This window comes from Furipterus horrens, unplaced genomic scaffold (assembly GCF_987537825.1).
Source record: "Furipterus horrens unplaced genomic scaffold, mFurHor1.1.pri manual_scaffold_5, whole genome shotgun sequence".
Lineage (NCBI taxonomy): Eukaryota > Metazoa > Chordata > Mammalia > Chiroptera > Furipteridae > Furipterus > Furipterus horrens.
In genome coordinates, this window is record NW_028327175.1 from 21,562,594 (window position 1) to 21,584,850 (window position 22,257).

General features: G+C 34.2%; 1 protein-coding gene across 3 annotated transcripts in view; it reads left to right on the forward strand.

Moving 5' to 3' along the window:
• The window catches only part of CDH18 (cadherin 18), a 259,346-nt gene that overhangs the window by 231,340 nt on the left and 5,749 nt on the right, over positions 1-22,257 (forward strand). Inside the window, exon 10 of one of the 3 annotated variants that reach the window (XM_090276205.1) lies at positions 19,030-19,281. In XM_090276205.1, coding sequence (XP_090132331.1) covers positions 19,030-19,281 — 252 coding nt within the window. The remainder of the gene's footprint in view (positions 1-19,029; positions 19,282-22,257) is intronic. The other 2 variants (XM_090276206.1, XM_090276207.1) reach the window with 2 other exon arrangements.

A 22,257-nucleotide genomic window follows, 5' to 3' on the forward strand; every position in this document is an offset into this window, starting at 1 on the left:
AAGCCAAGCTGTATTGACTCCGTCTTTCCCTTGGATCCTTCAGCTGTGAAGAGAGGGGGGGTCTGCTGCATGGGCAACAGCAGACCCTCCATATCACCCTGCCCAGGCTCTGTAGCTTCAGCTTCACTGGAGAGGACACTCCAGCGTCATCGCAAGATGTCGATTCAACACGGGAGGAGACAGATACCGTGTCACTCCCGAGTCGGACTGCACAGCCATTCTCGGCGGTGCAGATAGACTCTTAAGAAGCTACACCATCGTCTCTCGAGACGGACGGGTGCCGACGACGATATATATATATATGTAGATTAAGTAACTATTTATATAATCAAAATATTAAGAGCTTTAGAGCAAACTGTGGTAGACTACATTTTGTAATTATGGTAAGAGAGAATTTCTTATAGAAGACATAAATACCACATTCATATAAATATTGACAAATGTGATAATATTTAAAATATTTTATTTCTGCATCAAATTACTTCCAAACAAAATTTGAAAACATAACCTGGAGTAAGATATATAAAATTGAGTAGGGATTATTACCATGAATATATTTAAAACACCCCACAAAATAAAAGAAACATACAAAGAGAAAATAAAACAGTTAAAATACAAGAAAGAATAAGTAATTAACAGAAGAGTAATACCAAAATTGTAAATCAACATATAAACATTTGTTAAAAACTATTCATCATCTTAAACATAACAATGAAAAGGTAATAATGTAATCATCAATGTACCTCTCTAGCCAAAAAATAAAAACAAAAGCTGGGGATGTCGATGGTTCAACAACCAAGTTTTGAAGATGTGTAATAGCAGCACTCCCACCCGGATGTTGAGATTATCCCCTACTTACATGTTAACTAATTAGTCTTGACACAGTTTCCTGGATGCTGGCAGAAGGCTCTGGACTCCTGGGGCAGAGACAAATGACTTGATTTCTCATGGCATGGGAACAGGATGAACTTCTTGTTTTCTTTTTCTGTACCCCAAAGTCTCGAGAGATATGAAGTGGCCCAAGTGCATGCTGTGTGTGCAGTGGGTTTGCTTAAAGTAGAGTAACTGGAATTAGGAAAGCCCAATATCCTATAATGGGCTGCAAGAAAATCAGGTTGGACTTTGCTCCAGAGGTAGTAACTATATGTGTTATAATGGGGAATAACAAACCTGCCTTCTATTCTGAAATGAGATGCTCTATTGTCTATGACTGTTCTGCATGAGGGGTCATGCTGTTTGCTGTGACATGAGTAATAAAGTCCTTTGTGTCTGATTCAGGAGCCTTGTATCTTCTGCCAGCATCCATAAAATTGTAGCAGGCTAACTTGTTAGCATGTGACTATAGTAAAATCTCAATTACTTTATATTTCTTGACACCTCATTGAACTGATGTGTAGTAGAAACAATTGTAAAAAAAAGCCACCTCTTTTATTATAAGATGTTCATATATGTATACTTAGCTTATTGCGAGTATGTATGTGTGGATTCATATAAGCTAGCTAACATCCTCATGCCAAAATACCCTGATGGGATTCTCCACTTTACCACTCAGATTTATTTACTAAATAATTAAATTTAAGATAATGCTCCATGTTTTTCCAGACCTTTACTATCTTCATTGGATATTTTCTGTCATATGTTTTATCTCTTATTAACTTGGAGTCTGCTAATTTATCTGAACATGAGAGAACCCTTCTTTTTGTATGTTTTATTAATTATGCGGTTACAGTTGTCCCAATTTCTTTTACCTTTGTTGCCCTCCACCCGGCAACCGCCCCTCCTTCCAGCAGTCCCACCCCACTTAGTTCATGTCCATGGATTGTGCATATAAGCTCTTTGACTTTATCTTTTCCTGTACTATTCTTAGAATCCCCATGTCTATTTTGCACCCTCCTACTATGCATCTTAATTCCTACACCATTTCTCCCTTCTCCCCCTTCCCCCTCCCATGACACCTCGCCACACGCTCCACATACCTATGATTCTGTTCCCACTCTGATTGTCTGCTTAGTTTGTTTTTGTTTTTTAGATTCTGTCATTGATAGTTGTGATTTTGTTGTCATTTTAATGTTCATAGTTTTAATCTTCTTTTCATTAAATAAGTCCCTTTAATATTTCATATAACAATGGCTCGGTGATGATGAACTCCTTTAGCTTTACCTTGTCTGGGAGCACTTTATCTGTCATTCCATTCTAAACAATAGCTTTGCTGGATAGAGTAGTCTTGGTTGTAGGTCCTTCCCTCTCATCACTTTGTATATTTCCTAACAGTTGCTTCTTGCCTGCCAAGTTTCTTTTGAGAACTCAGCTGATAGTCTTAAAGGTACCCCTTTGTAGGTAATTCTCCTCTTCTTCTGCTTTTAAGATTCTCTCTTTATTGTTAACCTTTAGTGTTTTAATTATGATGTGTCTTGCTATGGTCCTCCCTGAATCTAGTTTGTTTAAGACTCTTTGTGCTTCCTGGATCTCTATGTCTGCTTCTTTCTCCAAATTAGGGAAGTTTTCTTTCTTTATTTTTCACATAATTTTTTAATATCTTGCTTTTCCTGTTCTCCTTCTGGTACCCCTATGATTCGGATATTGGCACATTCAAGCTTTCCCAGAGGTTTTTAAGCCTTTAATCATTTTTTTCAATTTTTGTTTCCTCCTTCTGTACTGGTTGGCTGTTTATTTCTTCCTTATGTTTCAGTTCATTGATTTGAAGCCTGGTTTCCTTTCATTTGCTACTAGTTTTATGTGGATTTTGTTTCATTTCACTTAGTATAGACTTCATTTCTTTCCTGTCATGCTTAATCTTTTATGTCAGTCTGTGAGCATCTTTATCACCAGTGCTTTAAACTGTGTGTCTGTTAGGTTGGCTATCTCCACATCTGTTAGGTTTGCTATCTCTTCATCTGTTGGGTTCACTACCTCCTCATAGCTCAGTTCTCCCACTGAAACCTTGATCCGCCCCCCCCCTTTTGGGCCATATTTCTCTCTCTCCTCATCTTTACAGCTTTCTTATTTTGCCTCTGTTTTAGGTAGAGCTGTCACACTTGTTACATTGTAAGGGGTGGAGCCTTAGGTATTTGTCAGTATAGGGCGACCTGTTTCACCACGTTGTGGTGCTGTATGTGAGGGAAGGATCTAAGAGGAACAGTGCCACTTGTCTTACACTCGCCACTTTTCCAGGCGTTTCTCCCCCTTCCTGTACTAAACAAGCTGCCTCTGTTGAGAGACCAGCAGTTTCTTCCTCCACCCCAACCCCCACTAGCTTTCACAGTCAGAGGCAATGTGGCTCTATTTTCCCTGGTGCTAGAACCGTGTGCTGCACAGATTGGACTGTGGCTGGGATCTCTTCCAAGGTTTAAAAGGCTGCAGTCCCTGTGCCTCTGCCACCAGCCCTGTTGCTGCTAGCAGCACCCCCAAGGACCACCACCAAGCACCGTCGCTGCAGCTGCTACCACAGTGGTGCACCTTATTCCTCCGTCACAGCTCTGCCCCTCCTACTTCTCTGGCTGAATATTTCTTCTTTATTTCTTTGTTTGTTGAACTTTTATGTAGTTAGATTTTCTGGATCTTCTGGGATTTTTTTAGTTTTGAAGTTGCTGTAAATTCCTTCTTAGTTGTGAGGGAGACACAGTGTGTTTACCTATGACTCCATCTTGGCTGGAAGTTGAGAATATGTCTTTTTGAGTGTTTCATACTATTTATATAAAAGTGTTTATTTGTTTTTTTTTTTGTTTTTTTTTACTTGGGACCTATTTTTATATAATTCACTAAAACATATTCTGGGCATATATTAGTAGAAAACACCACCGTGTATTTTATATTCTGCTCAAGACAACAAGAGTCTTGTCAAAGAAAATGTAGTCTGAATACTCACTGCTTTGCTTGATAGCCATTTATTCCTTTTTATAGAGATGGAAATTTCTGGTGACCTTTTCTGTCATCTTTACTTTTTAAAATATTTTCCTCTGTTTATTTTATTTAATCTCCATGGTGTTTTTATTTATTACCATTTATTTCCCTTATACTCTGCTCCCCCACAATCACCACACTGTTGTCCAAGTCCATGAGTCCTTTTTCCTCTCTGCATAACCCCTCCATCCCCTAACATTGTCCCCCACTTGCGGTTATCTGCTCTCTATAAGTCTGTCTATGTTTTGCTTATTAGTTCAGATTATTCATTAGATTCCACATGTGTGTGAAGTCATATGGTATTTGTCTCTCTCTGACTGGCTTATTTCACTTAGCATAATGTTCTCTAGGTGCATCCATGATGTTAGAAAGGGTAAAAATATCTTCTTTTTTATGGCTGAGTAGTATTCCATTGTGTAAATGTCCCATAGTTGTTTTATCCCTTCATGTATTGAAAGCCATTGGGCTGCTTCCATAACTTGAAGATTGTAAATAACTCTGCAATGAACATAGGAATGCTTATGTTCTTTCTAATTAGTGTTTTGGATTCCTTTGGATATATTCCCAGAAGTGGGATTGCTGGATCAAAAGGCAGATCCATTTTTAATATTTTGAGGAAATTCCATGCTTTTTTCCATAGTAGCTGCACCAGTCTGCATTCCAACCAACAGTGCCAAAGAGTTCTCCTTTCTCCACATCTTCACAAGCTCTTTTTATTTGTTTATTTATGGATGATAGCCATTCTGACAGGCGTGAGATGGCACACTATAGTTTTAATATACATTTCTTTGATGATTAGTGATGTTGAGCATCCTTTCATATGTCTATTGGTTATCAGTATGTCCTCTTTGGGAGTGTCTAATCACATCCTTTACCCATTTTTTAATTGTGTGTCTTGTTTTTTTTTTTTTTTTTGGTTATGATATTTGTAAGTCCTTTATAAATTTTGGATATTAACCTCTTATCAGATGTATCAGTGAATATGTTTTCCCATTCTGCGATTTGTCTTTTTATTTTGCTATTGATTTTTTGTCTTGTTTTTTTTTGCTGTGAAAAAAACTTTTTAGTTTGATATAGTTCAATTTTTTTTTCTTTTCTTTGCATGCAGAGGTATATTTGATAAAAAAATTGCTATGTATGGTTTTAGGTCTAACATTTAAGTTTTTGATGCATTTTGAATTTATTCTTGTGTGTGATGTAATAAGGCAGTCTAGTTTCATTTTTCTGTATGTATCTGTCCAATTCTCCCAACAACATTCATTGAATAAACTATCTTTAACCATTTTATGTACTTCTTACCTTTGTAGAATATTGATTGACTGAAAAGGTGTGGGTTTATTTCTGGGTTCTCTATTTTCTTCAATTGATCTATGTATCTGTTTTTATGCCAGTATGATGCTTTTTTTATTACTGTGGCCTCATAATGTAGTTTGATATTAGATAGTGTGATTCTTTCTACTTTGCTCTTCTTTCTGAGGATTGTTGTTGCTATGTAGGGTCTTTTTTAGTTACATATAAAGTTTTTAAGTATTTGTTTTAGTTCTGTGAAATTCATCATTGGAAGTTTAATAGGAATTGCACTGAATCTATACATTGCTTTGGGAAGTGTATACATTTTAATGATGTTAATCCTTCCTGTCCATGAACACAGTATGTACTTCCACTTTTTCGTATCTTCTTTGATTTCTTTCTTCAGTGTCTTATAATTTTCTGAATAAAGGTCTTTTACATGCTTGGTTAGGCTTATTCGTATTTATATTAGTCGTTTTGAAACAATTGTGAATGGGATTGTTTTCTTAATTGTCCTTTCTGTTAGTTCATTATTGACATATACAAATACAATTGATTTCTGGATACTAACTTTGTGTCTTGCCTCTTTGCTGATTTCATTTATCAGTTCTGGTAGTTTCCAGGTGAAATCTTTGGGGTTCTCTGTGTACAGTATCATGTCATCTGCAAATAATGGCAGTTTTACTTCCTCCTCTCTAATTCGGATGCCTTTTATTTCTTCTTCTTGTCTGATTGTTGTGACTAGGACTTCCAGTATATTTTGAACAAGAGAGGTGAAAGCAGACATCCCTGTCTTGTTCCCAATCTTAAGGGGAATGTTTATAATTTTTGTTTGTTGAGTATGATGCTGTCAGTGAATTGTCATATATGACCTTTATTATGCTTAGGTGTGTTCCCTATATTCCCACTTTGCTGATAGTTTTTACCATAAATGGGTGTTGGGTTTTATCAAATGTTTTTTTCTGCATCTATTGATATGATCAGGTAGCTTTTATTTTTCATTTTGTTTATGTGGTGAATCACATTTATTGATTTGTGAATGTTGTGCCAACCTTGCTTTCCCAGAATAAATCCCACTTGGTCATGTTGTATAATCTTTTTGATGCACTGCTACATGTGATTTGCTAATATTTCGTTGTTCATTTTAGTATTTAGATTCATCAAGGATAATGACCCTTTTTTTGGAATAGGATAATGCTGGCCTCATAAAATTAGTTGGGAGCCTTCTCATCTCTTGAATTTTATGAAACAGTTTGAAAAGGATAGGTGTTAGTTTATCTTGGAATGTTTGGTAAAATTTGACCAAATTTTAGTCTAGTCCAGAGCTTTTGTTTCTTGTAAGTATTTTGATTATTGCTTCAATTTAACTTGGTGTAATCTATCTATTCAGATTCTCTGATTCTTCCTGATTTAGTTTTGGAAGATTGTATATTTCTATGAATTTATCCATTTCATCCAGGTTGTCTAGTTTGTTGGCATATTATTATTCATAATATTTTCTTACAATCCTTTTTATTTCTTTGGTGTCAGATGTTATTTCTTCTTTTTCATTTCTGATTTTATTGATTTGTGTCCTTTCTCCTTTTTTCTTGATGAGTCTGGTTAAAGGTTTGTCAATCTTGTTTATCTTTTCAAAGAGCCATTGTTTGGACTCTATTTTGTTTATTTCTGCTCTTTATTATTTCCTTCTTTGTACTCATTTTAGGCTTTTAAAATTTTTGTTATTCTTTTTCAAGTTCCTTTAAGTGTAAAGTTAGATTGTTTATTTGACCTCTTTCTTGTTTTTTTTGAGATAGGTCTGTAATGCTATGAATTTCCCTCTTAGAATGGCTTCCCCAGTGTCCCACAGATTTTGGATTGTCTTCATTTTCATTTGTTTTAAGGTATATTCTGATTTCTTCCTTGATGTCATTTTAGACCCATTTATTGTTTAATAACATGTCATTTAGCTTCCATGTCCTTGCATATTTTCAGTGTTGTCCTTGTGATTGATCTCTAGTTTCATAACTTTGTGGTCAGAGAAAATGCTTGATATGATTTCAGACTTCTTAAATTTATTGAGACTTGTTTTATGCCCTAACATATGCTCTGTTCTAGAAAATGTTCCAGATGCACCTGAAAAGTATGTATATTCTGCTGCTTTGGGATGAAATGCTCTGAAGACATGAATTAAATCCATTTGATCTTGTGTGTTGTTTAAGGCTGCTGTCTCCTTGTTGACTCTCTGCCTGGAAGACCCATTCATTGAAGTCAATAGAATGTTAAAATCCCTGACTATGATGGTATTTCTGTCAATCTCTCCCTTTACTTTCATCAAGTTTTGCTTTACATATCTTGGTGTTCCTAAGTTGGGTGTGTAAATGTTTACTAGGGTTATAGCCTCTTGTTGGATTGTTCCTTTTATCATTATGTAGCATCCTTCTTTGTCTCTTACTATAGCTTTGGTTTTTAAAGTGTATTTTATCAGATATAAGTATTGCTACCCCAGCTTTTTTTTTTCTTTTTCATTTCAATTAAATATCTTTTTTCATCCCTTTATTTTTAGTTTGTGTGTATCTTTTGATCTGAATTGGATCTCTTGGAGGCAGCATATATGTGGGTCTTATTTTCTTATCTATTCAACTATCTTATGTCTTTTGGTTGGAACATTTAAGCCATTTGTAGTTTAGGTGATTACTAATAGATACGTATATAGTGCCATCTTATTGTTAGATTGTTTTCCCCTGTTTTTATTTTTCTTTCTCTTTTTCTTTTCTTCTTCTTAAAGCAAGACTTTTAACATTTGTTGAAGAACTGGTTTGGTGTTAAATTCCTTTAGCTTTTTCCTGTATGAGGAGCTCTTTAATTCTCCTTCAATTTTAAATGATAACCTTGCTGGTTAAAGTAACCTTGGTTGTTGGTCCTTGCTTTTCATCACCTTGAATATTTCATGCCACTCCTTTCTAGATTAAAATATTTTTGTTGAATAATCAGATGCCAGTCTAATTGATGCTTGTTTGTATATAAATACCTGCTTTTCCCTTGTGGTTTTTAGGATTCTCTCCTTGTCTTTAAGCCTTGTCATTTTAATTATAATGTGTCTCTGTGTAGGCCTCTTTGGTACAACTTGTTTAGGACTGTCTGAGTCCTGCATTCGTGTATCTTTTTCCTTCACCAGATTAGGGAAGTTCCTAGTCATTATTTCTTCAGATAGGTTCTCAAATCCTTGCTTGCTCTTTTCTCCTTCTGGTATTTCCATCATGCCAATGGTGTTACACTTCGTGTTATCCAAAATGTTTCTTAAGCTCTCCTAAGTTATTTTAATTTTTTTTTTTTCTTTTTGCTGCTCTGCCTGGGTGTTTTTATATTTTTCTACTTTATCTTCCAAATCATTGATTCAGTCCTCTGCTTCATCTAACCTACTGTTTATTCCTTCCAGTGGGTTACTTATTTCAGATATGGCATTCCTTATTTCTCACTGGTCTTTTTTTATTGTTTCTATGTCTTTTTTAATACTGTTGAGTATCCTTAAAATCATTACTGTAAATTCTTCACCTGATACCTTGCTTGTCTCCATTTCATCTAGTTCTTCTCCTGGAAACTTCTATTATTTATTTTGGAGTCTGTTTCTTTGTCTTCCCATTTTGGCTGCCTTGGTTTTTAAACTAATCAACTGTTAAATTGATCATTTGTTAAACTAATCAAGTTGTAATCAGCTTGAATGGCACAGGGTGGGGCAGAGTAATTCTTATGGGTGGGGCTGTTACTTTCCCTCAGGCTAATATCACTTGGAGAAGAATTATTTACCTGAGAAAGATGGCTTCTGTAGTATGGAGAATGACTCAGCACAGGGAACCCAGTGGTTGTTCCTTCAATTCTTTCCCTAAAGCCATTAACACAGACTCTCTTCAAGTATCTCTAGTCCACGCTGCCTTCCCACTGATGGAGCCCAAGGTAATTGGCTGCAAATTATATTTTATGCATTAACTCTTTAAGATGCCCTCTGAGTCTCCAGCTGTCTCTCCCTGGCAGACAGAAACCCTGCTGCTTTTCACAATAGGATGTTAACTGGGTTCCTTTCTGGTTCTGGTGCTATAAGCTTGGGAGCCCAGCTTGGTGTTTAGACCCCACACTTCTCAAGGGGACCCACTGGCTGCTGAAATATCCCTCCAGAGCTTCAGCTGTCACCTGTGGGAGCCCAGCCAACACTTCCATGCCTCCTCCACACTCCCTACCTGTCTTTTTGCAGTGAAATGGTTTCTCCTGTCCATCCATGGTTGCAGGGCTTTTCTCCAGCTAGTATTCAGTTGGTTATTAAGGATGCTTTCTCCACATTTTAGTTGTAATTCCAGATTGGTCCTGGAAAGAGGTTAGTGTAGCTTCCACTTACTCCTCCACTGTCTTGGATACATCCTCTATTGTTTTAAACATCCTAATCTTAATGATTTTACAATCATTGTCATTTAACCCTAATATCCCAATAAGGTAACTTTTTTTTTTCTTCCCCCCATAGAGTTACTGGAGAGGCAAGAATGGGACTTACGGTCTTAGATCTTCTTTGTGTAGTAATTTTTGTTTGATGTCACACAGTGTGTAAACCTAGCAGAGTCTGAAATGATATATATTTCTTCAAGAGAGTAGTCATCATTTTCTCTGATAAGCAATGAAAGGGGCAGATTATCACTTTAATTCAGCCAGAGTTGAGCTAAATTAAGGCCAATTTGTGGTTTTCTTTAGGTTCGGTCTATCTCAGGGTTTTCTATGTTCCTGCCATGGCCCTCTAAGGCTTTCAGTCAAGTGCTTGTTTGTGCACCAGGGCCATCCTCCCTGGTTCCTACCTCCAATCACTGTGCAATAATAAGGGATGGCAAAACAAATACATAAACAAAAACCTCTTCTTTGTTTTCTAGCTTACAGTGTTAGCTTCCTGCTAAACTTCCAAATTAAACTTTCAGTTAAACAAATGTCTTTAGGGAAAACCAGCCATGTGATTGAGACTGCTCAATTTCAAAATTGATTGCTGACCCTGGAGACTTTCTTAAAAATTCTCCTACTTGCCCTGTCCCCAGGTTGGAAATCTAGCCTCTTCTCAGTTCTGAATATAATAAGCAGATAGACCCCTCTGCAATCCAGTCCCTATAGTATCTTGCTTTAGGGGTTCTCTTGTACCATTAAACATAATTTCTTGAAGAATTCAGGCTTTTCTGTTTGTTATCAGTGGAAGTATTGGTCAGTCAAAACCTAACATTTTATTCACACCTACATTTTATAAAGCAAGAGTCATTTGGGAACATTCTCATTTAATAGCTGAGATCGAACTGGACTGGGAAGAAAGGACACTGTTCAATAATAATCCAATTCATTGAGATGCTGGATGCCTGGATGTTCACTGATATGCAACAGATATTTGTTCTTTGAAATTTATTTAAAATTGGTTCAAGATCCTCTCCAAAATTTCTCTCTCTGTGTGTACACACACACGGACCTATTTCCTCCCCTGATAGTTTATACTGGCTGTCTAGCATGTTCTACTCCAGCATAATACTATAATATTATTTACAACACTCTTCTCCTTCCATAAAACGTTTTTTCTCTAAAAAATGTCTGTAGCCAGCTCTTAATTAAACATTGTTTTTCTCCTGCCCCTTAATCTTTAAGGTGCTATGCACTGTCCTCTGTGTATAGGACAGTGATCTGAACTGACCCCAATGTAAAGAATTAAAAAACCCAACTCCTGCTTTTAAGGAGCTTGCCATCTTATCATGGAAATAAAGATGATATGTACTGTAACTGGCAATTATAGGCAGTGAAACATGAGTTACTTTAGAGAGATCACTAAAAGCCATACTGTAAAAAGAGGTAGAACATAATTTGACTGAAAGGATAGAATGTTGCAGCAGGTAAAGCCATCAGAGAATTATTTCCAGTTAGGTGGGGATTGAAACCAGTAGAAGGATGGCAGAATGTAACATCTGTGAAGTGGATCAGAAGGATCTAACCAGGGAGATGTGTCAAAGCAGAAAAACAGGCATTTTAATTGCCGTCAGTAACATTAAATATTAAACACAGTGCTATATTCCATGCTCCAAAAATGAAGAAGATATTCTGCCATTAATCCTTTATTTGCTTTGGTACCAAACTGTGATGGATAGAAAAAAAATGTGATAAAAGAAATATTCAATATCTATGTAGAAAGTTATAACCCCTTACCTATTAAATACTAAAGCCTTTGATTTGTAAAATAACCAAGTGAAAAAAATCTTTTCTTGACTTTCTTTTTCAATGTACATAGCAAAATGTATATTGTAAATATGTCTGTTTAATAATAACCTTATTTTATTCATTAACTAATATGTTGACAATGAAATGATTTTACTTAAAATTAAAAGTTGGGTTCAGGAGATAATTTTTAAATTGTTGTAGTTTTAAGTTGTACTACTCCAAAACAACAAAAAAGCCTGAAATGTTTCCTGATCAAAATGTCATTTTTCTTACTATTTCTCTTTGAATTGTCATATATAAGCTTTTAATGTTAGCATAAAATGTATACTATATAATTTTGACTTCTTAACCAAATGCCTATATCAAGTGAACTATAGTCATGTCACAAATCTATGAATAGAGGCTTACACCAGGATTCTGTGCATATAATTACTTTGTTCATTCATTTTGTAATATAAAAGTATAACCTAATCCCTTAATATTAAAGTATCATTAGTCTACAGAGTAAGTCTGTTCTGCTTCATGATCTTTTATGCTGCCTCTTGAGAAACTAGGGTTTATTTGAGGCAAGGAGTTTTGCTAGCCTAATTCCTATGCTTAATACCAATTTTCAAGTGTATTTCTAATACTTACAGGTTTTAGTAGGGGGAAAAAGTAATTAATAATTGTCATACACTCGTATCTCAGTTTTCAGGTTCTGAATAACATTTAATATGCCTCTTAAACCTGAAAATCCTTCCAATAATTTTGTTGAGAATTTGCTATCAAGGACGTCTACTACTCATATTTATGTGTTTCCTTCTTCTTATGTTTTCCACTTTTGTAGACACTTGCCTTTTAAAAAATAAATGATTCCAAATAATGCACTTTTTAAAATAATGAAAGAACTGCACCAAAAATTATCATTTTAATCATATTAAACAAAAGGTTTCATAGACTGTCCTTTTCATCTTGTAGTAACATTTTTAAGGTATTGTTTTTTTGCTTGGTTTTTATTACTTTTTATTATTTCTTTGTAATATTAATTTCTACTTCTAAAAATGAAGTCATATTATTTATAAATTTTTTATGATTTTTAGCAAAACTCTTAAATAGGAAAATAATGTTTTTCTTTTCAGATATATGGGTTTAGTGAAAAATTATTTAACTTCAAGTTTGCATTGTCATGAGTTTAAGATAAGGAATGGCTTCAACTTTGACCATGTAGCTGTTAAAAAGGTGTCTTTTGGTGTATTTTCTTTTAAAGTTTTGTTCATTTGAGTGAACTGCTATTACTTAGGAACCATGGGAAATGTTATGTTTATTTTGTATGTCTTCAGCATTGTCAGATTTTTAGTAGTCAGTGCTCCCATAGTTTATTTCTGTTCTTCAGACCAGAACTCACAGCTGGTATAATTTCTCTACAGAGCATAACCGTTTAAAGTTCTGTTTTTATCCACAGGGCTTCAAAAGACCATTTAGCGGTTCGTTCAATTCTAAGTAAAATAGCACGCAGAGCCTGTCCTGAGAATATAGCTGCAAATGAAGCCTCAAACATCCCCCAGTGAATGTGAGAGCAGCTATGCCTGCTGAGTCACTCACCTACTAGTACAGAGGAGACTGATTTTGTTCTGCTATGAGTCTCCTTTCTCCTCCCAGTCAAATCTCACTCCGTCTTCACTCACAACATTTATCCAGTCACACCTGATAGAATCACACTATCCTTTCTGCAAGGTAGAACCCAAGCTTGACTAATGAGAGAGAGTCTGTATGCAGTCATGACCCTGAATTGGGAAAGTGTGACTGGCAAATGTAGTGATTTGATTTGTTTTAGTGGTCCCATTGCTCTAGAGGGAAACAAAATATGCTTTTCTTACCTCCTTAATTATTTGAACCACTGTTGATTTTTTTTTTTAATTTTAAGTTTTTACTTTTATATACCTTTTGCAAGTAGGTTTGCCTGCCTGTAGAAAAACAAACTATATTTATGGCGAATTTTACCAATTCTTGCCACTTCATTTTTCTTTCCATTTTATTATACACTTTTGTCCTAATTCTTTCTTCCCTCAGAACCATATAATGCTACAGGAGTCGTCTGCTCTGCCCTGTGCCTCCAGGCAGGAGGAACTTCAAACCACTGTTAAAGTAGGATTATGTATGATAAAGATCTCTAAGAATTGATCCTTATAATTTCCTTCAGTATTTATAAATTTAGTGACTACAAACTTAATTTCTTCTATTTTGGTGCATCCATTTCCCACTACAATTAATACTATTTATATTTGTTGAAATTCTGTGATAATAAATAGAGGCTCCCTCTTTCTTTTTTTTTTTTTTTTTCTTTTTTGTAAACTGTTTTTATCTCTACATCTCTACTTTGGGAATTATATTATTATAATATGTTTATAAATAATTTTGAATTTGGGGCTGGATTTCATTTCAAAAAGTTCATTTTTTATTCTTTATCCTCTTTTCCACCTAAATTAATACTTCTGCAAATTTATGTGTTATTAATAAGTAGATTTTCTGGTATTCCTCAAGATGTATATATTTCTTTTTACATATTTATATTCTTTCTAAAAAGCTTCAATATACAGACTCATGTATACACAAATAGACATAATTTATATCGAAGAAGGATTGAGCAGTTTCAACTGTGGTTTTAAAATATTGATACTAGACGGTAGCTTCCTTACAGAAAGAGATGTTTTCTTGCTCTGAGTGGGGCAATATGGCTCAAAAGAAAATTACAAAATCAAATTAGAATAACTACTTTCTGGCAACTGATAAAAAATGGATATTAATAGACTGTTTACTAGTCTCCTCTTAACAGCAGAGTCAATTTTCTCTATATACTTGGTGAAATTGATTTAGATGGTTATAACTATTTTAGACAAATTATTTATGAATCTGAAAGCAGACACCTGATAACAGTGGATGGTTGTGTTTATCTGGGATTTAAAAATTATCAAGGAGGAGTGTGGCAGATGGTCAAAGGAATGACATTCCAGGGTGCAAATAAGAACCTAATGACATACAGGATCATGAATCTGTGATTTGGCAGAAACACAAGTGAGGTGAGGAGGATACTTACAAATTTAAATGAACAGGCAGAATCAAGAGTCTAAAAATTGAAATTAGATCAGTTCTAAGATTAAAAGAAGAAGTCAGTAAACAGAGAAAGAATAAACCTTCAGTCAAAAACATGAGGAGATCATGCTGCTGAAGTTTTGCAAGATATATTAGTTCATTTTGGGTTTAATTTCTTAATATGTGTCAACATAATAAGGACACTATAATGGAAGACAAGTTTCTGCTGAGTGTAGTTCTAATTGCTATTTATCAAGCACCTATTATGTGAAAGGAGCTTTGCAGCAAAGCAAAAGAGCATTTTTTCATGCAAGAGTTCTGTTAATAGTGAAACTATAAATGGATCTTGCTGCTGCTGAAAGACCAGAAAAAATGAAAACAATATGAAGCCATGCATATTTATCTGTCTGGTGGAAGTTAATGATTCTATTTCCAACTTTCTCTTCTGAAACATTTTCTCTTGTTAATGTCCAAAAAAAAAAAAAAGGTCAATATCTGAGAATCTCAACCATTTGTGCTGTTCTGATAGATTTGTAGATACTGTTTTAATAGTTTGCTTGGCTATGCTTGAGACGAAGTATACTTTTATACTTGGATTACCAAACAAGAATTCTGGTGAAATGGCAGGGAGTGCCATTTAAAAGTTTTGAAGAACACACAGTTTTAAGAATTTCCAAGATATACGGTAACATCAGACTTTAATATAGGATTTGTTTTTGCTTCATGAAGTGGTTTTAAAGCAGGCCTTATTTTAACTTAAACTGTATTACTGTGTACAAAAGTAGAAATATAAATTAGAATCTTTCAAAATCATTCAAAATACTGAAAAAAGAAAAAAAAAACTGGAAATAATCTGATAGTTCCAGAAAATTATATCTGCATTCCAGAATTAGTGGGGAACTTATATTATCTATAGCCTTCTGTTTCTGTAGAAATATAGATGATGGAAGTTTAACTACCCAACAATATATTTTACTATAAATATTCTTGAAGAAGGTCCCCACAAAATTATCAGTTATAAAAGTCCTGCAACTGTTATAGCTATGAAAACACATTTTGTTAGTATTATTGCTTTTCAAAGGACTCCAAATTTCAATTATTTTACAGTCATCATAATGTGTCTGCATGAGCCAAATATATTTACCTTCCAGGCTCCCCGATTTTTCCTATATGTCCCCATATCCTTTTCTGAACAAGAAATAGGAACTATAACAAAATAAAAAATCCATTGAAAGATTAAAACAAGTTCAATGCTATTTCTACATTACACTGAAAATGTAGTTGTTGTGAATATCAGGACTATATTGATTATATTCATAAAAAGAATAATTACTAAGAAAGTTTTCCAACAGTTTTTGGACAATTTCTGAGACACTTTGGTCAGCTAAATCCATCAATGAAATGTAGAATTCTCACACTTTGCTTTTTCTAAGATTCTTAATATGATAATTTTTTTTTCTTTTTTCATCTCAGTCAAGGTCTCTTAAATACACACTCCATTGGGTTAAAGCATCACTTTTAAGGTAGGAAACCCAAAAGTATACATAGTATTTTAATGAAGTCTTCTCAGTAATAAGATGCACAGAAATTCCATACATTTGTTGAATGCTTCTGGGACTGTTTTATTTGGCCTCTCTATGACCATCATCCTCATATACTTTTCTAAGTTTATAATCTAATACACATCTTTATTTTATGTCTTCTTGTTAACTTAAGGTCTTATGCTGGTTTTTCAAAATCTCCTTACATTCTAATCCAATATATTAGCTATATTAGCTTGGCTGCCAAGTGTTCTGTAAACTTCTGTCTTCATCAAAAACTCTTGAGAGTTAGGATTAAGAACCAAGCTTGTGTGTACACATTATTAGAGATGGTCTTCTATTTGACATTGATAATTAACACTTCTCATCTGCAAACATTCTAGCCTGCTATGATTTGGCTTTATTCAGCTCCATTTAATTTTTTATCTATTTGAAGTTATAGAATACTTTCATTAATACTTGGTTTCTTTTTAAAAAAAATAAAGTTTAGAGATTGTTGTTGCTCTTGTCTAATTTTGTAGTTTCAGCTAGACATATATTATTCTCTGAGTACATTATATGCATATACATATTTGTGTATATTTATATATGTGTATATATATCTTCTTGCCCCTTTCATTTTAGTTAAAAGTTTTATTTTTTGAGTTCAGTGAGCCTTCTGCCAAGTACTTTTTTTATTTTTCACTTTTGGTGAGGTATTCAATATCCCTTGTCAAGAGTTTATTATTCTGCTCTGCTAAGCATTTCTAGATGGGCAGCTCTCTGCTTCTTAAATCCCCCTTAAAAAAAAAAAAAAGTGAAACCTTCTACTGAAAAACAGAAAGAACATTTTTATGACTCCATGTCTGAAAGCTTTCTATTTAAGAACTTAGAGTGCATTACAAGCATACTCTCACTTTCTTCTTGTTTCTGATTGCACTCCCAATATGTATTCTGAAAGAAATTATACTTCCAAATTAATAATATGAATTTTACACTAGATCAAAGACATTAAAGGAAGTCCCCTTCTACCAGTATATGTTATGTCATTCCACATGCTATTTCTCATGTTTACTTAGACTAGAGAGTCAGCGATGAGATTCTTAAACTTCTTTGTGCCTGTGATACTTGGTTCATAGCTTTTTCTTAGATTAAGAAATTGTACATATAGGTAAGTTTATATCATTCATGATAGAAAATCCCACAACTAAAAGATATGCTTCCTTAAATCTTAGGGTTTTGTAGAGAGAGTACTTCTGACTCTTAATACTGATATACAACACATATAATGCAATTTCACCTGTTCTCCTTTCTCTATTATGAAACCTACTTCAGAATAGACAATTGATATATATATTTTTTAATTTTCTTTTGTCAGGTAAGAAAATGTTTTTTCAATTCCTTATCAGACTATTCACTTATGCTCTAGAACAAACCTTCAACAACTCATATATTGGTATCTGTATCTATCTATCTATCATCTATCTCTATAAAATATATATAATTGCATATATATAGAATATATATAATTCATGTGTTTTATTATTATATTACATTAATATTTAGAAAATAATTGTGTTTCTATTGCATTAATTTAGCAATAAGCAATAAAAAACATGTAATCTGTGGAATATTTTATCATGATTATCATAAACACACCCATACCTCAGAGCATTCCAATTTTCAAAATAAAAAAAAAAAGTAATAAGACAGAAAGAATCCCTAAATATAATTATCCAATGATTCATTTACTTCTTAGTGGAAAGTAATTAAGTCCAAGGCTGGGTTCTCTGGGAAGTGACTCTGAATTAGAACTCAGAGGGCAGGCTATTTACTGAAGTGTGATCTTGGAATCAACATCTGTGGAAAACAGTAAAAGGAAGAAGAGGGAAAAGCGTTGGGAAGAGTGAGAAAGTGAGCTGCCATGCAATTTTACTGACTCCACATTGACCTCATGGAAAAGCTTGGAACTAAACTTGCCCTTCAATATTGTCTGCATTCAGAAAAAGGCCTCAACCTTTATGACTTAACAGGAATGATTCATTGATTATGTGCTACTACAGAAGGCTGTGCTTGGGCCAGCCAGCAAGCTACCACCAAGACAAGTATTTCCATGCAGGGGATCGAGCAGCACACCCACATTTGCACCAGGAGGGTCTCTAAGCTGACAGCCATAGACTGAAGAATAACCATGCTAACATAATGATGTATCATGTGCACCTGAGGCTATCCATACCAACCGGAAGTGAATTGATGGAGGGGAGGCAGTACGACATAGTGACATTGTGGTATTGAGAAGGGTACTAGAATGTATTGTGATTGTATTCTGATCATTCACTAGTTCTGTGATTTTGACCAATTTATCCTCTGGGACTCAATGTCTTTATTTTCAAATGATTATTTATAATAAAAATAATTTTCTCTAAAATGTAAGGAATTTAATGTCCTCTCCCTTATAGGTCTTGTAGATTGATAAAAATATATTGTGCAAGCATTTACTATAGTACATAACACTTAAAAAACATGTAAAGATGCAATTAACTTTTTTCTCATTGTTGACTTTCCTATAATGTGCTTGCTACAACAAAAGTGCTTCAAATCACAACTAAGTCTGTTCTCTTCACAAACATACTATTTATGCCAGTGGATCTTAAAAACTTTTTGTACATTAATATCATCTAAATAGTTTGCTAAAAATGTAGATGTGCGTTCCTGTTGCTTATATTCAGTCACCAGGTTTGGGTTAGAAACTAATGGGTTACCCCAAAGTTGAGGATCTATTGCTTTTTCCCTCTTCTGTCTTCCACTGTTCTCCCTCTCCTTTAGTTTGGACTCCATTAATTATTCAGATAGTTTTCTAAGCTTGAGAACCAATATTAGTTACTGTTTAATACTTGCCCCTTCATGTTCCCTTTTCCGATTCATAAACTAAAATAAGTAAATAAATACATACATAGATCACACATACCCATTTGATCCACTCATGGAAATGTGAATCTTCACTGGCGGCTTTACTAAGTACATTTTGTTTTGCTTATGTCTGTCATAGATAACACAGCCAGCATTCTGACCAGGCGGAGGAGATTTAGTCGCACTATGCAGGATGTGTATTATCTTCCCATTATGGTCTCTGATGGTGGAATCCCCTCTCTCAGCAGCAGCAGCACCCTCACCATCAGGGTTTGTGCGTGCGAGAGAGACGGGCGCGTGCGGACCTGTCATGCGGAAGCGTTCCTGTCCTCGGCTGGTTTGAGCACAGGAGCCTTAATCGCTATTCTTCTGTGTGTTGTCATTCTCCTAGGTAAGTCCTTCTAAATCCTCGTGTTATGTGATGGCAATTCTGAGTATACCCTACAAAGGCCAGCAGTGCATTTGGCAAGAGGGAAAGAGGGAGAAAAGAGAGAGATTTTGGCAAAACTTAAGAAACGGAAATGCATAATGGGAATCACTAAACATGGCTTCAGAGATGTCACTTTGACTTTCTCAATGCCATGGCTAATCTAGAAATAATCTGATTCAAAGTGATTAAAAGTATAATTTCTTTAATTTTATGTTATCTTTCTAATAGTCTAAATCTTATCACAACCTCATTGGTAACTGCTATTTATTACTATAAAAATTTAATGGCTATTTGATACAAAACAGCATATCTAGATATTTATAACAAGAAAAAATAGATGTAAAGAATTTTTCTGCTTTATAATAAAAGTGAGTATATATTTATTTTGCATTGTGTCCTCTCCTTCTATCTTTCTCTTAGCAGCCTTATCTTTTTATCTTTTCTTGGTACTGTACATACGAAAACAACTGTCTGCTTTGGTGCGACAGATATTCTTGCACAGAATGTTTCTCTTTTTGTTTCTGGGGTAGAAGACAAATGACTTGTGCAGAGGGCATGGAGAGAAGGTGGAAAAAGACTGAAAAGTAGAATGGAGAGTCAGGCAGCGCTGAGACAGCTGAGGGCGTCATGGGCATTGTAACGGTGGTAGGCTTTGTTCTAGGAGAGCAAAAAGGTTTAAAGTAACAGAACCTCATCCTGAAATTTGCATCTTGAAAAAAGATGACTATGAATGAAGTAGCAAAAAGATCTCATGAAGACAAAGGAGCACGCAGACAAAGTGATCAGGAAGAAAATGAAGCATCTGATGTAGACATAGCGTAGTTTAGACTAGCATACTTAAGGTGAAACTGAAGAAAGGTGGGTAATATTGAGATGCTTTAGGCAATATCAGATGTTATCTTGGATAATATGGTGCAAGTTCCTGGGTGAAAGTATTAATATTTACCAACATTTAACTAAAGTACCTGAGATTTCATTTGAAAACTGCCATGTTAATAATTTAATGTCTGTGAACAGAAATTAATGTCTGTGATATAATGTTCTTTTTAAAACAACTTGGCATGGACAAAAAATAAAATAGCCAATAAAAGATGATCTTGAATAAGTTTGATATATGGCTGAGTTAGAATCATATCAAAGAAGACTTCATCTTTCACTAAATGAGGATCTTGACCTTCCCTGAGCTAATGCACGTCAGAAGTGCACTTTGGTAAAGTCACTACAGCTAGAGAACATAAAGGGAAAATGCACTGGGATTTGTCTGTGATAAACTCCAGTGTAATGATCAAGTCAAAAAGGATGAGATAACAAAAGAGAGCAAAGGAAAAATCAGAGAAGAAAGAAGAATATTAGTAAGGTATAATGTCATAAATGTCAAAGAAGAAAATGTATCAAAGAGGGCAGACCATTCAATGATGTCAAAAGTTGTTCAGAGGTTAGATAAATGTATTACCAAAAAAGTATCAATTGCACTTAGCAACATGGAATATGAGGGTTTGGTGCACCATAACAAAATTTATTTAATTGCAGTCTTTAAAAGAAGATGCATGGTGGAGAAGGAAAGAAGAAAAATCAGGCTTTTTAGATTTTATCTATGTATTGATTGGTCATATATTTTTTAAAGATATTAACACATTACATGAATTTGCCTTTGAAAAATAAAACAAACAAACAAAAAAACTCATCTGCCAGCCAAAACAGAAAATAACACTAAATGAAACAACTATAAACATTGATTCCCTCTAGTATTTCTAACTTAAACCACAAACTATAGAACTCAATGATTTTAATATAATTTATCGTAAAGTCGTTATTCTGAAACTAGTTCAGTCGGATGAGGGCTGTTATCTATGGCTTTTTGTTTTTTAATCATTTACCATAAAACTATTTCCCTTTAGTAAAATAAGACCTTAAAAGTAATTGAAAATGTGTATCTACAGGTCCATTTAAGGTGTATTATATAAAATAACATTTTATAATTTCATGAAACAATAATTTCCATTTAATTTATTTTATAAAATTTTATTTCCCCTTTGGAGTAAATAAGAGAACATCTCTAAATTTTATGCTATCCCTCTGCACTAATGAAACCAAGGTGCAATTTGATATGTCTACTCCTTCAATTTTTATTGAAACTCAAATGTGTTTTTAGTTTTATCCAAAGGTTGTAGAATAATTTCTTAATCTTGGATTTATTTAAACAATTATTATATAACATAATTTATATTTGTCATGACATTTTAAGGGTTTTTATTGTTATTCAGAAGATATGTAACCAACAAACTCTGAATATAGTCGTTTGTAATTTAAAAATAATTTTGGTTAAGGTGCGAGTTTAGAATTTTTAAGGAATATATCAGCAGCACCAGAAGTAGCAAAACTTTATTTTAGATGTAATTCTGAAGTAACATTTAACCCTAAACGCCAAACATATCATGAAATTAATATTTTAGTACTAAAATATGTTTCAACTAGTAGCTGTTTGTAAAATGGCCTTGATTGTATAAATCTAGCCCTAGTTTTTCATTAATTTATGGTGTAGACATAAGTGACCTTTCAGTCTCTTGTTTCTATTTCTGAATCTGTTAAAGCAAAGTTTCAACTAGAAGGACCTCTGAACCATCTGTAAAATTTTGCAGTGCTTATTTTTGTTTTATTACATGTTAAATACTATTCAATATATTACATTATGTTCACACTCTATCTGTGCATATAGTGACTACCAGAAAATGGTGCTTGAAAACCAAAAGGCCTAAATATAGATGGTAGATGTACGTATTCTGAGCACAGTTATGTTCTGTCAGATTTGGCTTTTTCAGATCTACTTTATGGGATGGATAGGAGAAAATTAGGAGGGAGCCTTCATGGTGCAATCAGTTTGGTGTTAGTGGAGGGAGTTGTTATAGTCCCCTTTCCTTGCTTGGATCTGACATTTTT